Consider the following 13,581-nt stretch of genomic DNA (forward strand, 5'->3'; position numbering starts at 1 on the left):
CTGACTTGGCTATTTCCTCCACACTCCTGATCCTCTGCGCCCAGCTTCCTAGAACCAAGAGGTTCTCTTTAATAAATACACAGAAGAAGATGTGAAGAGGGCAGGACAGCCTAGCCTTGTAACAACAGAAAAACAAAAAGCTCCATCGTTTAAGGAAGAGGAAGGGGGAGAGAGGGAACATATTTTTTGCTTTTGTTTTATATATATGCATATATATATGTGCTGTATATATCTTAAAGTTCTGTTTCTTGGGCCCTAAGACAAGATATGCTCAGTTCAAACAACAGCAACTAGAAAGTTTAAGTGGTCCCTGGAACGGACCCGACTATGTACAAAATTTCCGCCAAGGCGGAAGCTTGAACCAGTTCTGCGTAGGGCGGGGGACGCGGCTCTGTGCGCTGAAGGCTGGGGTCGCGCTTCTCCTGTGGGCCTTGCCCAGAGCACCCCACTGGGGAGGAGGAAACGCTGGGAAACTCTGGCCTACAGGCAGGGAGCAGGATCTAGGGCAGACGAAGCAGGGAAAGTCTGTGCGAGAGAAAACACTCAGTGGTTGTTCAGATTTGGAGTAGTGTATGGGTGCATTCCAATGGGCAGATACACGCCTGTTAGTGACTCCAATGTCCAGAGAGAATAAATAAAAGTGTTGGGTTCAAACAGTGAGAAAGCGAAGAGCCTCCGAAGGCTGAGTGCATAATAGCCGTCCAGAAAGACTGGAAGGGGTGTCTTAGGAGTTTGGTGGGATTGACAGCGAGAGCACCCAGCTATCCCGCATAGATCGTGTGGGCCAAGCCGAAGCACCGGTCCCCCCTTCCAAGGGGTAGGCAGGTTAGCACATCCCTTAAGCAAGTGGCACAGAGATGGGGATGGCAATGCAGACAGTGGGCATCTTTTGGGGGTATGAAAATTCAGTTTTGGAGAAGCAGAGACAAAGGCGGGCGGTGCAGCAGCAGCAACAGGATGGGGCCAATGAGGGCGCAGGTAGTTGCGTTTCTTCTCCTCTTCTTCTTCCTCCTGGGTTCACAAGACCTGGAATCGCCATGAGGCTTGGTCTTTATAGTCCAGACAGTCGGGCGAATTGAAGTTGAGTTTCCAGGCGGAAGAAGCAGCGGTGGCGCCAGGCTCCTTGTAATCCAAGCAGTCGGCAGAGTTGAAGGCAAGCCCCGAGCCACCGTAGCCTTGGTGGTGGTGGTGGTGGTGGTGGTGATGGTGACCTGAGGACTGGCTCAACGGGTGGTGCGCGTGCGGGTGGTGGTGATGGTGGCCGGCCATGGAGGAGGGTGCCATGGGGCTGAGCTGGTGCGGGTGGTGATGCGAGTGCATGGGCGTTAGGTATGAGCTGCAGTCCACGCCGCCAAAGTAGGAAGAGGAAGGCGTGGGGTAGCCCTGACCATAGCTACCGCCCTGGCCATAGGACATGGGATAGGACGCTGCCGCAGTGGCGGCACCTGCGGCTACCGAGCGCTGCATACATGAGGCGTTGCTTGGCGCAGCCAGCGGTTCGGGTACTGACACAGACGCCGGTGCTGAGCCGGGTGAGATGGAAGCCGGGCTCCAGATGGAGGAGGCAGCAGGCGTACTGAGCGACGATGCGGCTGCCACCGCCGGGTTGCCACCTAGGCCCGCAGCCGCCGCAGCCGCCGGGTTAGCGGAGGCGCTGGACGCCGAGCTAGAGGACGAGGCAGAGCTGGAGACAGCGGGTGGCGTGAACTGGCCGCTGCTTTCAGAGCCGGAGCTTTCCCGCACCGGAGACGACTTCTTCTTGACTGGGCGGCTCTTGGTTCCGCTCCCGCTCTGCTGCTGCTGGCGGCACTTGGCGCGGCGGTTCTTGAACCAGACCTGCAGCGGGCCGGGTGAGGGAGAATGAGTTAGTGAGGCGAGTGTAGCTTACTGCTTCTCCGCCCCTTGGACCCACCACCCCGCCCAGGATCTCCAGTCCCTCTCAGTCCAAACCTCCGCCCCTCCCTTTCTCCGGCCGGGCCAGACACTGCCCCTCCCCCGCACGTTGGTTTCCAGCTCCTGCACCCTCCCCCATCCTTCTGCGCAAAGCCCCTCCTCAACGCGCTCTGGAGTAGGGGTGTGTACTTTCCCATCTCTAGCGCAACTCAGCCTGAGGGCGGAACGTTTGCGTCCGTCCAGCCAGAAGTTCAGCCATCTCTAAACTGCTGGTGGCTGCTTCCCCAAAGCCCCAAGTACGTTCGGAGGCCGTTTCCTAGGAGCAGAGCTCAGGAAACGGCAGAGAGGTACAGAACAGCGGGGTGAGGAACAGTCATCAACTTTGGGGCCCGAGTAGTTTCACTGAGTCGGCTCCTGGAGGCCCGAACTGGACAGGACAAATGCTTGGGTGGGAGTAGGAGCAAGGCTGGTGGCCGAACCGAATCAGTACCCAAGTACTAGGGGCTTCTCGGGAAGGAAGCTTGGGTGAGATTTCGTTGGACTTTGTTGGGAACCCAATGGAACGGTGAGTCATAAAGTTCTCACTCCATTTGGAGGGCCCTCAGCACATAGAATTGTATTCCTGGTCCTTAGCTTTTGGGGACATAAGCCTAGACAAAAGACCCTTGAGAGGAGTTCTGAGTTAGAATCCGAACAATACTGTCGGAACACTTTAATCTCAAACATAGAAATAGCAAAGCCGACGGCTAGGTTTCGCACTTGGAGTCCTCTCCGGGCAGAGAAAGTCTAATTAGGCTGACGCCTCCAGCGGACCGTACTCCCAGGCAGAGCACCAGGTTCGGCAAAACTGTACTCATTTCCCCAACCCCTAGGTTGTAATGCAAGGTCGGGGGCAGAATTCAGGGCTCCTGTGGAAACTGTCAAGTACTGGGGCAGCCAAGGAAGCAGGAGCAAATGTCGGACTCTCAGGGCACTCCACCAGTTCGGGTAGCCTAACTCTCCTGCAATGCTAAAAACGATTTTCAATACCCAAGGCGCCCCGATGACTTGGTGAAAAGGGCTGGATCCAGGACTTTAAGTCATTTCCCTTAACTTTGCCCCCCTTTTCCTGGCTGGCGCCCAGCACTAGGGGGAGTCCGAGAGAGGGCTGCCCAGTCTGTAAAACCGCCCCCACATCAGGCCACCCTTCCTAGACCTTTCCCAACTGGCACCAGCTACCCTACCCTGACCCAACAGTCCCAGGAGCGCGCACCTGGACTCTGGACTCTGGCAGGTTGATTTTGAGCGCCACCTCTTCGCGCATGAAGATGTCAGGGTAGCGAGTCTTGGCGAACAGCGCCTCAAGCACGTCCAGTTGTGAGCGCGTGAAGGTGGTGCGCTCCCGCCGCTGCTTCCGCGGGGTGGCTGCGGGGACATGCGGGGCACCTCGGGTCAGCGGTGGCGCTAGAGGACTTGGGAATGTCCCCTGGTAGACTCAGAACCCGGCCACGGCAAGAAAAAGCCAAGCTCGGAGCAAAAGAAACTATCCGGGTGGTGGGAGCAAGGGGAAGCCTAAGAGGCCACAGGTGGGAGAAAGTGCGTGTATTCCACTGGGACACAAGTCTCCAACACACTAGGGCTGCCCACTCCCTGCCTCTTAGAGGTTAAAAAGTTAGAGAAGCCATGCAATCTCCCCCATACCCATACACATCCCACGAGTGGGGAGAAAGGAAGAGGGGGAGGGGCGCAGAAACATGACTGGAAAACAGTTTTCAAGGGAATAAATGGAGGTAAACGAGTGGGAACTAGAAAAGAAATACTGCGCTCTGGTAAGTCCTCCACTATACCAGTGCAAAAGTTGATGCAGGTCACTGGTCTAGAGCACAGTTTAATTCAGCTAGTCAGCCGCTTTGCATACTGTAACTTTGGTTCTTTATATCAGGGCTCAGTGTCCACATTACTCATTCAATATTGGGATCAGGGGGCAGAGTCACAAAAAACAACAAAAAACAAACAAACAAACAAAAAAAACCCAGCCATATATGGAAAAGGAATCACTGGATAAATATACTCTACGCAGGACATGGGATGACAACAGAAGATAGGTTGCCGGTATGGCCAAGCCCGTAAGGTACGTTTTGAAGCTCTGTTCACTTCACCCACCAGCGATTCTGCCCCGTGTGCCTGCGGCAGTTCAGACATGTAATACAGAAACGAGCTAATCTGATTCCTGGGCCTGTTTGGCAATAAAGTGGGCTTGAACTCTATAGTTTGAGGCTCCCCAAAATTCATAGGGACTGGGAGCTAGGGCAAAAGGGCCAGTGCTCACCCGGATAGCCCACAGAGGGGTGCAGAAGGTCCATGGCCGGCCCGGCCAGGCCCAGCCCATTCATGCCATATGGGGGTTGTTTGAGGTAAGACATCATGCTAACAGCCGGGTGGAGGCGCCCCGACGGATCCAGGGGGCCTGGGGCCAGGAGCGGTGCAGGGTTCCCACCGCGAAGTCCTTGAAGCTGTTGCGTCTGGGGGCCTGGCCTATGGAGACAGGAGACACGAAAACCGTCATTCGAGCCACTTCGGCTTCCAGGTTTTGTCCAAGGCGAGGAGCCTTGGGATGAGGAAGAGGTACAGGCTACTCAACTGCGCAAGGGCAGTCAATTCGGCTCCAAAAGGCCTCACCATATCGACCACGGCTTCTTTGAAAAGTAAACTTTTTTTTTTCTGGATCGTCACTGCCTCTTTTCGGGCTTGGCACGGGTCAAAGACACTCGTAGGGTGTCGACAGAACTGAAGAGATGTTAAAAACGCAGTCAGGTTGGGGAGGCCAGGGCTGGAACCACGAAGTTTGGAAAATCCCAAGTGCAGGCAAAATTTTGAGTGGGGGTGGGGAACCGGCTCCACATTGCACAAGCAAAAGTTCCCTTGGCGCCCGGACGGCAGGCCGCCTAGAGCGTGAGGGGTTGTTTCGTTTTGTTTCAAACGTTTTTGAAAGCGAGACACAAAAGTGGACACTTTTGAGGACCAGACTGAGTTAATGCGGAAGGCCAACTGCACCTCGGCCTCTCCCGATACCTAGCCCACTTGGGAGACATCATTCCTTCAAAAGGTCTCCAATGCTGCGTCCCTGCCCCAGAGCCCGTAGTCACCATTTCAGCCGACCTGTCGGTGCCCTGCCAGTGAGCGATAGCTACCCCGGAATTCCACCGCACTTTAACTGCAGTGAACCTGCCCTGACCCAGCAAGTCAGTCAGAAGACAACGAAGGGGCCGCTGTATAAGTGGCAGTTCCAAGACGCCGCCCGAGGTCTGAGTTGCCTCAACCCTCCCCTCTTGGCCTGCGCAGGCCAGGCCTTCTTTCTCCCCAGTCTGGCTGAGCACAACAGAATCCCATCAGAGAACGAAGGGCGACTAGACCAGCGCCTCAAAGGCCCTCGGGGATTCAGGAAGACTAGAAGAGCAGGTCGCCTGCGCGCTCTGCCATTCTACTAACTGAACCCGCGGCCCCAGGACATGGTCGAGAATAGAAAACTAGGCCTCATCGTCAAAGCCCACGCATACTCGAGCTAGAAGGTCGAAGCCTCGCTTCCGCAGCAGCTCGGAATCCGTGGCGCTACTCTCTCAAGGGTCAGGAAGGGGCGCTGGGGAGTGGGGATGGGACCTCAGAGGGCCTTTTCACTTTACCCCGCTTCGCGGAATTCTGCAAGGCAGGCCGGGGACCCAGGTTAGAGAATTGAGAGAGAAAAGTCTGGGTTAAAGAAGATTCCCATCCAACCCCCGCCTCTGCCCTCCGGGACCCACGACCTGGGTTAGGGGAGGCCAGCTCTCAGAACTAAAAGGGAAACAGCTAGGGCTCTTGGCCCAAAGGAAAATGGAACTCAAGCCTCGGTGATTCTGCTAGGGTACAGCTTGAGTTTTCAAAGACTTTCTCCAAACTTAGCACTTCAGCCCAGTTACTTCGGAGGAGGCGGGGGAGGGGGCGCCGGGCCGCAGCAGCGGTCTGGGGTCCTTCACACACAAGGAGGGGAGCCAGGCCGCTCCCCCAGCCCCGCCCACCTGCCGGGGACCCGGGAAGCCGCGATCGGTCTGAGGAGGGGGTTGCACGAGTAACCAACACGCTCCGGGAGTTCCGGGCGGCCCCGCAGTTTTCTCCTTACCTGCCCTCAGCTGTCGGGGCCGCTCACCATCTACCTTGTTCCCTCAGAGACCCGTCGGGCAGCCAACCTGCAAAATAGAGCGGCACAGGAATTACCCCGGCGGCTGATATAGGACCCCTGTTTTTCTTTCTTTTCCCAACTTCCTTCCTCCCATCTTTTTCCAGTAGCTTTGTGAGTGTCCCTCTAGGTTTCACTTTATTGCACACTTTGTTTGCAAAGCGCCACACATTCCCAGGACATTGCCTAGTCCCGGACCACGCCGAGGGCCCTCCAAGGGGGAGGGGGATGCGAGGGGCAGAGTTGGGAGGAGGATCGGCTCGCCTTTGCCGCTGCACTCCCGGTGCAACGTGGAGGCGGCGCGGACTGGGGAAGTCCTGCAGAGTCACTTTGCAAACTAAATAAATGAAGCGATTTACCTTGTCGGAGTGGCTTGTCTTGCTCGGTTGTTTAGGTGATTGGAAATGTAGCCTGATGAAGATTGATCACCTTTCTACTGCCCTCCCCGGGTATGTGAACGCGAAGCGAATGCGTAACGGAGCTAGGCCGCCAATCGGGGGCCCAGGGCGGGCTGAGTGACAGGGAGCCGGGCAATGGCTGCGCGAGCCGGGGGTTACCTCCGCGCGCCCCCGCCCTCCCCCGCTTTCTACACCCCGCCCTCACCGCGCGCCCGCCCCGCCCCGGTCGCGCGCTAACTCTGGGGCTCCGCTGGCAAATTCCGCGCAGAGGAAGGCGAGGAGGGCTAACTGAGCGTCGGAGTCCCTGCAGCCGAGGGGCCGCGGATCCTGAAACCTAACTGGGGGCCCCCGCCCTTCTTTCGCCCTCTTTGCGCTCTTAAGGGAGTGGTAGAGAGGCAAGGTGCAGGATAATCGGACCTTCTCTCCCGTGCACCACCGGGCTCCGCAGCCAGAGTGTGGGCGCGAGGATTCCTGGGCGGCGGGCTAGAGGAGCGCGGGTCTCCAGCCCCTCTGGCGGCGCGAAGGGCCCCAGCGTCTCCTTTCTGCACCCCCACCTGCAGACAGACGCCGCGGGCAGCTCGTGCCGGCGCAAGCTACTGTGCAGAGCGCAGGAGCAGTTCCGGCGCGCAGATCCCTCCTCAGCTCCCCAGGACTCCCGCGCTTGGGATAAGCACCCGCAGGGGAGGCGCTGCCACTTACCAGCTCCTCATCATTTCCAGGGGTTCCTGGTCCTTAAAGGTGTTTGCAAGTCTTAAAGCTTCTTTTGAACCGTTGGAACCCCGTTTCCCCTTCCTGTCACACACACTACTCAATATAAGGCTTTGATAGGAAACTCTTTTTCACACTGCTGGTCTCCACCTACTAGACAGTCTGGTGGGAAATGTGGCCCTAAGCCCCTACCCCTCAATTTCTTTCCACATGTTGCGGAAGAAGCTTCCTTGAGGCGAGTTTCCCGGATGGTTCGTACTAGCGAAACCAATTTCCTAGTCCAACAAACTTGCCGAGCACATCTACCTGTGCGGACTTTTTAAAAAGTGTTTTTGGCCCAACCCTGAACAAGGCAATTCTTTTAAATGGCACCTCCTATTGAATATTAGGCACCACTTCGCTCCCTTTCGAGGAATTCTTACCCCTTCCTCTTAATCTCCCCCCACCCTCATCCCAACAGGCGGAGTGAAAAGTTTGAACAGGAGTAAGTGTGAGGGCGAGTCAAAGAGCCGCCGGGCGCACCGCGGTGGGGAGCGCCCGCGCTGCCCCGGCCTCGGGGTCGGGCACAGAGAGCTGACCGGGCGCGGGGCGAGGAGGAGGAGAAGGAAGGGGGAGCCCGCTGAGTGAAAAGGGGCCGCAGCCGCCGCTCATCAAAGTGCTTCCCCCTCCCCCAAGCGACACTTTCCTTTGGAGTCCGAATAAAATACGGTAACAGAATATGATGGAGGGCACACTGTTTCCTTAACTGCTTCTCAAAGGACCCGGGAGATCTTCTTAGGACCTTTAATAAGGCTTTGGTCGGTTCTTTTGTTGATCTCTCAAAATCAACTCCTTCTAATTGAAGTTGGAGCTGAAAGCGAGCTAATGTTCAAAGAAAGTGGCCGCCAGACCAACGAAATTACATTTTTTTTTTTTTTTGGACGATGAGGGAACATCTAATCAAAGGGGCACGGAAGGAGGGGTGGGAGTGGGGGAGTAAGAAGGAAAAAGGAGGTTTTACAAGATCCTTCTCTGGTTCACAAAAGTCAGCGACACTGGCGCTTCTCTCCAGAACAAAGACACCGCGGCCCATTCACAAAAGGGAGAGAAAGAGAAAGCAGAATAAAAGAACGAGAGGAAAGGAAGAAAAAGGGGTGTGTGTTGGGGAGGAGGGAGATGGAGAACCTAGAGAACCTTTAAAGGAAAAGATACAGCACAGAGCACAGCAATGGCCCAGGCGGGGACACACCTTAGGCTTGCGCAGGCCCCCACCAGGAATGGCTTCAAGGCCGACGGTCAGCTGTCCGCGGCCTGGAGCCACGGAGATCGTTGTGAGGTTTTTAAAAAGAAACGAAATACCCTCCCGCCCCTTACTCTAGGGAAAGGCGCGACCTGGGGCGCACTAGTTTGTGGGGAAGAACATGAGGACGTCCTGGGGTGCTCGTCGGTGGCGTCCGCTTGGGTAGCCCAGCGCCGCCAGAGTCTCGGCCTGCGCATTGTGTTCCCACGTTGGCTCTCTGGTGTCGGGGCATGTGCCCTGGCCGGATCCCGAAACCTCTCGCACTCCCGCCTCTTTCCAGTGGTTTCCCAGCAGCGGCAGAACCTGGCCTGGTTCCGGCGTGGCGAGGTGGGGCTGCCGTGAGCATTGGAATGTGCCTGCGCGGTCCCTAAGGCCCGCCGCGCAGGAGTCCGGCGTTCTCGGTTCCAGATGCTGCCACCAGTCTCAGGGAAGTCGGGAGGTATCAAGTAGCAGGGATTTTTCCCCCTAATGAGAGTATTTATCTAATCCCAAATTGTGGGCGAATTTTCTTAATGCTCAGCCCGTAAAACCCCGGGATTAAGAGAAAAGAAAGAGAGAGAGAGGAGAGGGGAGAGGGAGGAGAGTAGAGAGGGAAAGGGACTGAGATGAAAGTTTCTTGAATGCAGCGCACAGGATTGAGGCGGCGGTCGCTAGGCAAATGTCCAGGTGGGAAACGCTGGCCCAGAAGCCCCGACCATTCTAGCAAACGACAGCGGCGCGGGGAGGGGAAAGTGGAGGCAGTTCTGGAGGAGGGGAAGCCATCTCAGCTTAAAATCCATGACCCAGGCGGGGGCGAGGGACCTAAGACCCGGATCCAGCATTCAGGTGACTTTGAGGCCAGACCAGACTCTGGAGGACAGTTGGGACAGGGGGAGGAGTTTTAATCCCGAGCCGAGGGTTCCTAGCCAGAGGCGAAAGTTCGGCACTGGCCTGCGGTACCGTGTCCAAGCCAGCCCGCAGCCAAAGCTTCTGCCTCTGCGCAACCCCAGACCCATAGTATTTGATCCCACAGCGCGGGTTTTCGGATTTCGAGTCCCTGGGAGTGCTGGGTTCACGCCTGCCCTTGGGAGCCTACCCCTGGGCACCGCGAAGCGAAGTGGGGACCAGCACCCTGATCGCGGATCTGACCTCACCAGTCCCCGGGGTCCGCGCTCCATCGCCGCTGAGGGGCGTTCGGGCGCCGCAGAGCAGCCCGAATAGAAACCCCTGAGCCAGGGGACTGAAGCAGGAGGGGCAAGAAGGGTCGCACAGCTGCCCCCAACCACTCTAGCAAATCTGGGCTAGGGAAGGTTTGTCACTTGGCAGGTCCGGCACGGTTTGGGGGCGGGGAAAAGTCGTCTTTCTGCGAGGCCCCTCAGAGAGGAAGCTTCCTCGAATCCAACGTAAATAGGATGGGTGCCGCGGGCCGCCCAAGCCCCAGGCTGCTTGGGGCGGCCGATTTCCGTCTGCCGGTTCCCGGGGTTTAGAGCGGATTCTGAGTTTTCCCCAGAGAGCAGCTCTCTGTTTTGCTCGAATTAAAGAGGGCAAATATTCGATTTTATTTAGTCCCATTAACTTTTTATAACTTAAAAAAAATCTGTCATGAAGGAATTATACTGTGTCAAGTTTTGTCACCTTGGAAGACCGGCAATTAGAAGGCGCGCCATACTTTTCCAAGGAAAGTGTGTGTGTAGAGAGAGAAGAAAATGAAAGGGAGAGAGAAGGAGAGAGACAGAGAGAGATGTCTAGGCTAAAGTGTAATTGCTAGTGTTTTATGTAAGTTTCCGGACTTGTTGAACGAGCTTTCTTTGTTTAGACATCCCACAGAGGAGTGATGGAAACTACCATAGAATAGCCACTTTTTTCTGTGGCGTAGAAATTCTTGTTACAAGTTCTCTCTCATCTCATACGTACAAACCGCACACATTCCTCCCCCAACCCACCTTTTCCAACAATAACCCTCTTCCTTTCACTTCAGTACCCACAGACTTGCTGGTTATCCGAAGACATAGTTCTCTTTTATACGACTGCAAAACTGTAACAATTAATGCAGAAAATTCATCATAATATTAGCATTTCTTCAGTGGTGTGGAATCACAAATTCCCTCAAATCTTCAACAGAGATGACCCTTTCCTAAAGAGATGATAGTTTACACTCTTTAAGAATATGACTAATTAGTTTTCAATTTGCATTCGTATGTCAGCAGGGCTCCTCTGAGATGGTGTAAACTTATTCAACTCCAAATACACTGCAGCATCCTGCCCTTCCTTCCAGAGGGCCATTTGCCACATGAAAAGTCTTAAACTTCCACTCAAGTTTTCACTGCAAGAAAAACAGCAGCAGCATTTAAGGTAAGAAAGTTTCTGCTTTTATTGAAAATTTATATATGACTCAGTATTGTAATAAATAAACATAACCATTTTCACAAAAAAATGACAATGCTATGCTAGAGAAGAAAATATTAATTGGGGGATTTACTTGTAGTGGCAAGACAGACTTTTATCAATACAGAATAAATATTAACAGCATTTTTGACCCAATGTCCAGACCCAATTAAGTGTAGAAACCAAGCAAGATGTAATAAATAATTTTCCAGAGAATTAGGTGGTGCTCTCTTAGATGATAAAATTGTCTTTGTAAAACTGCTGTATGTCAATTAGTCCCATTCTCACAGCTCACCTTCAAACCACAGGACTTGTCTCAGGCTCCCTTAAAGGGTCATCCTCTGAGGAAGGCAGAGAACTCTATTACATTTACAATGAAATGCAAAACAACTGCAGAAAATCCCACTGGTAATAGAACAGTTTTATAAGTAGACTGAAGAGGATCTAACTATTTAGGTAACAGAGTAAGTGGTACATATGGTAGGATTGGAAAAAATCATTCATGACATTTTTCTTATCCCCCCAGTTGCCCCCCTCCCACTGTCATTATGCTATTACCACCAACAATAACAATAATAATAACAACAACAACAACATTTCAAATTTTTCCTCCCATCAAGAAATAAGGGAAAACAATGAGGGAAACATTTTTCTTTTTTGACCTGTTTCTTGAACACCTCCAATACCACACACTCACAAGGTGTCTGCAAATCTATTTCACATGATTTCAAAAACGTGACTAGCTCTCACACACACACACACAAATCCTTAAACAGAGCTATTTTGGAGTTCTGTACATTATCTGGAAAGGAGGGAGGAAAATGGGTGATGGTGGTGGTACAGAAGTATAATCCAGTCAAATAAAACGTTAAAAGTTTTAAATCAAGGAGTTCGACTGTTTCTGGTCTGGGGACCCAGGAGTAAAATGTTGGGAGATTCTAGTCTGACGGCTACTGAAGAACACATTTCTCCTCTTTCTTGGCCATCTTGCCTTTGTTTTGCTCCAGAGTTCGCTCCAAATGCTCGTCTTCTTCTTCGGCCCTGGATGTCAGACAAACAGGAAACAAAATTATTTTTCTTCGTGGAGAGCAGAGCAGCACTCTCCACTCGCCGGTATTTGGATCCCAGCGGGAAGGAAGCTGCCTGGCCCTTCCCTAGGCCTCTGGTTTGAACTTTCCGCAAACTTCTCGGCCCCTGGGCAGGCGGCCGCACCTGGACCCCAACCCCAAGACCCACTCACTGCTTCTCCTGCGCGTCCAGATCCCTGACAAGCGCGTCACGCTTGTTCACCAGGGCCACCAGCTCGTCCAGCAGGAGCTGCTCACGTCGCTTCTGGGCCTCGGTCTTCTGCCAGTCTGTGGGGAACAGGAGGCTAGTTACCACGGCAAGGCCTCCGCACACCCGGTTCCCTCCCTCCCCTTCCCGCTTTTTCCCACTTTCCTTATACCTCTAAGCAAACTGTGTTAATGGAGCCACTAGCTAGTGTTTTCTATGGAGTCTGGCTGTTGTGGTGAGGGTTCCACCCCTAAAACTGTACTTTCCAAATATTTCCCGCATGTAGAGATGGGCGCGGTAGGTTTGGAACCTGCTAGAGACCAGGTGTGAGCTCGTGGCCAGCGGGAGGAGCGCACCTGTATCCAGGCAAAGTGGGGGAGGGGAGCTGAAGGCCAGAGAGGTTGGCCCAGGGTGGTGGGGGGAGCGGGTAAACGAGGAGGCGGGAAACAGAGATGGGCGATAAAATCATTCTGAAAGGCTAGAGAATCTGCCTGAGAACCTACCCTCCTCCTCCACCCCCACTCTCACCTCAAACAGCCCATTCTTCGCTAATTTCCTCCTCGCTCTATTTTAGCAGTTGGATGTATCTCACACTGGGCGCCATATGCTTCACAATAACTTTAAAAGTAGTGAATCGGCTAATTAGCATTTTTCTTTGAAGTAAAAAATAAATTTGCTCTGCAATATTACACTGCAGCTCTCGATCGCATCACAGCCAGTTTTCTTTTGGAGACGTTTGCTTGGTGGTTTCAAATCAAAGCACTTTTGCAAGGAAAAAATAACATATTTCTTTTTGAAACCTCATGTTAAAGGTTGGAAAATCCGATGGGCAGTGATCTTTCCAAGGGTGGAGACCGTTTTCATGAAGGTTTTAAGTTCCAATAATATATTTCCTAATCTTTGCTAGTCTGATAATTAATTTCCTTAAGATGAGCAGCAGTTTCATTTAATAAAAACAGGACCGAATCGAACATTTAAACACTTTTGAAACCAAAGCCAACTGCTCTGTGGCCAGACTGTGAGGGCTTGTAACTGTCAATCAATTCCCAGTCTACCCCGCCTCCCTCATTAGGAAGGTAAACAATGAAAAGAAGAAGTAGATGATGAGGCAGATAGCAGAACAAATGAGGACCTAGAGGGAAACAGGACACCAGCTTAAAAAAAAAAAAAAAAAAAAAAAAAAAAAATCATGGCCACTGACTTTGCAGCCCCCTCCTCCCCCAACAAATGCACTTTCCAAAAAACAGAGAAGTGCAATCCTTTCGGGTTTCTCTCTTCTCTCTCCATTGCCCTGGGCAATCATGTTAAAACTCACATGGCTGGTGCTTATTCAGATAAACCTAACAATGCACACCGCTGGTTACCATGTGAATCTTCACAAACCACACAAGAATGTGCTGGTTCAAATCCCCCCCGACCCCCTCCAAAGCAAAATTTATTCAAGACAGCAAACTGCTCAGCAGCTTTATGAAAGC

The 13,581-nt window shown here is 53.2% G+C and overlaps 2 protein-coding genes across 4 annotated transcripts in view; both read right to left on the reverse strand.

The window, feature by feature from the left end:
- Positions 1-1,017: 1,017 nt before the first annotated feature.
- Otx1 (orthodenticle homeobox 1) lies at positions 1,018-4,298 on the reverse strand. 3 transcript variants are annotated; one of them, XM_047523463.1, is made up of 5 exons: positions 4,202-4,298; positions 3,146-3,297; positions 1,661-1,836; positions 1,511-1,576; positions 1,018-1,480 (listed from the first exon to the last, which is right to left on the reverse strand). In XM_047523463.1, exons 1-5 carry the CDS (start codon positions 4,296-4,298, stop codon positions 1,018-1,020), a joined length of 954 nt encoding a protein of 317 aa, XP_047379419.1. The 3 variants fall into 3 exon arrangements, with proteins under 3 accessions (XP_047379419.1, XP_047379418.1, XP_047379417.1); XM_047523462.1 differs by having other exon boundaries at positions 3,146-3,318; positions 4,184-4,298; XM_047523461.1 differs by having other exon boundaries at positions 1,018-1,836.
- A 6,500-nt stretch (positions 4,299-10,798) lies between these two features.
- Ehbp1 (EH domain binding protein 1) overlaps positions 10,799-13,581 on the reverse strand; it is a 310,593-nt gene continuing 307,810 nt past the window's right edge. Inside the window, 2 exon segments of the mRNA XM_047522702.1 lie at positions 10,799-11,872; positions 12,072-12,186. Of these exon segments, the coding sequence (XP_047378658.1) occupies positions 11,782-11,872; positions 12,072-12,186 (206 nt within the window). The 3' untranslated portion in view covers positions 10,799-11,781.

This window comes from Sciurus carolinensis, chromosome 13, assembly GCF_902686445.1.
Source record: "Sciurus carolinensis chromosome 13, mSciCar1.2, whole genome shotgun sequence".
Lineage (NCBI taxonomy): Eukaryota > Metazoa > Chordata > Mammalia > Rodentia > Sciuridae > Sciurus > Sciurus carolinensis.

Excerpts from the sequence above, each read along its gene's own strand:
- Otx1 (XM_047523461.1), bottom strand. The coding sequence starts at position 4,298 with ATGATGTCTTACCTCAAACAACCCCCATATGGCATGAATGGGCTGGGC. Across the intron at positions 3,298-4,201 it reads CCCCTCTGTGGGCTATCCGG|CCACCCCGCGGAAGCAGCGG; the intron begins GTGAGCACTGGC and ends ATGTCCCCGCAG. Across the intron at positions 1,837-3,145 it reads TGCCAGAGTCCAGAGTCCAG|GTCTGGTTCAAGAACCGCCG; the intron begins GTGCGCGCTCCT and ends GGCCCGCTGCAG.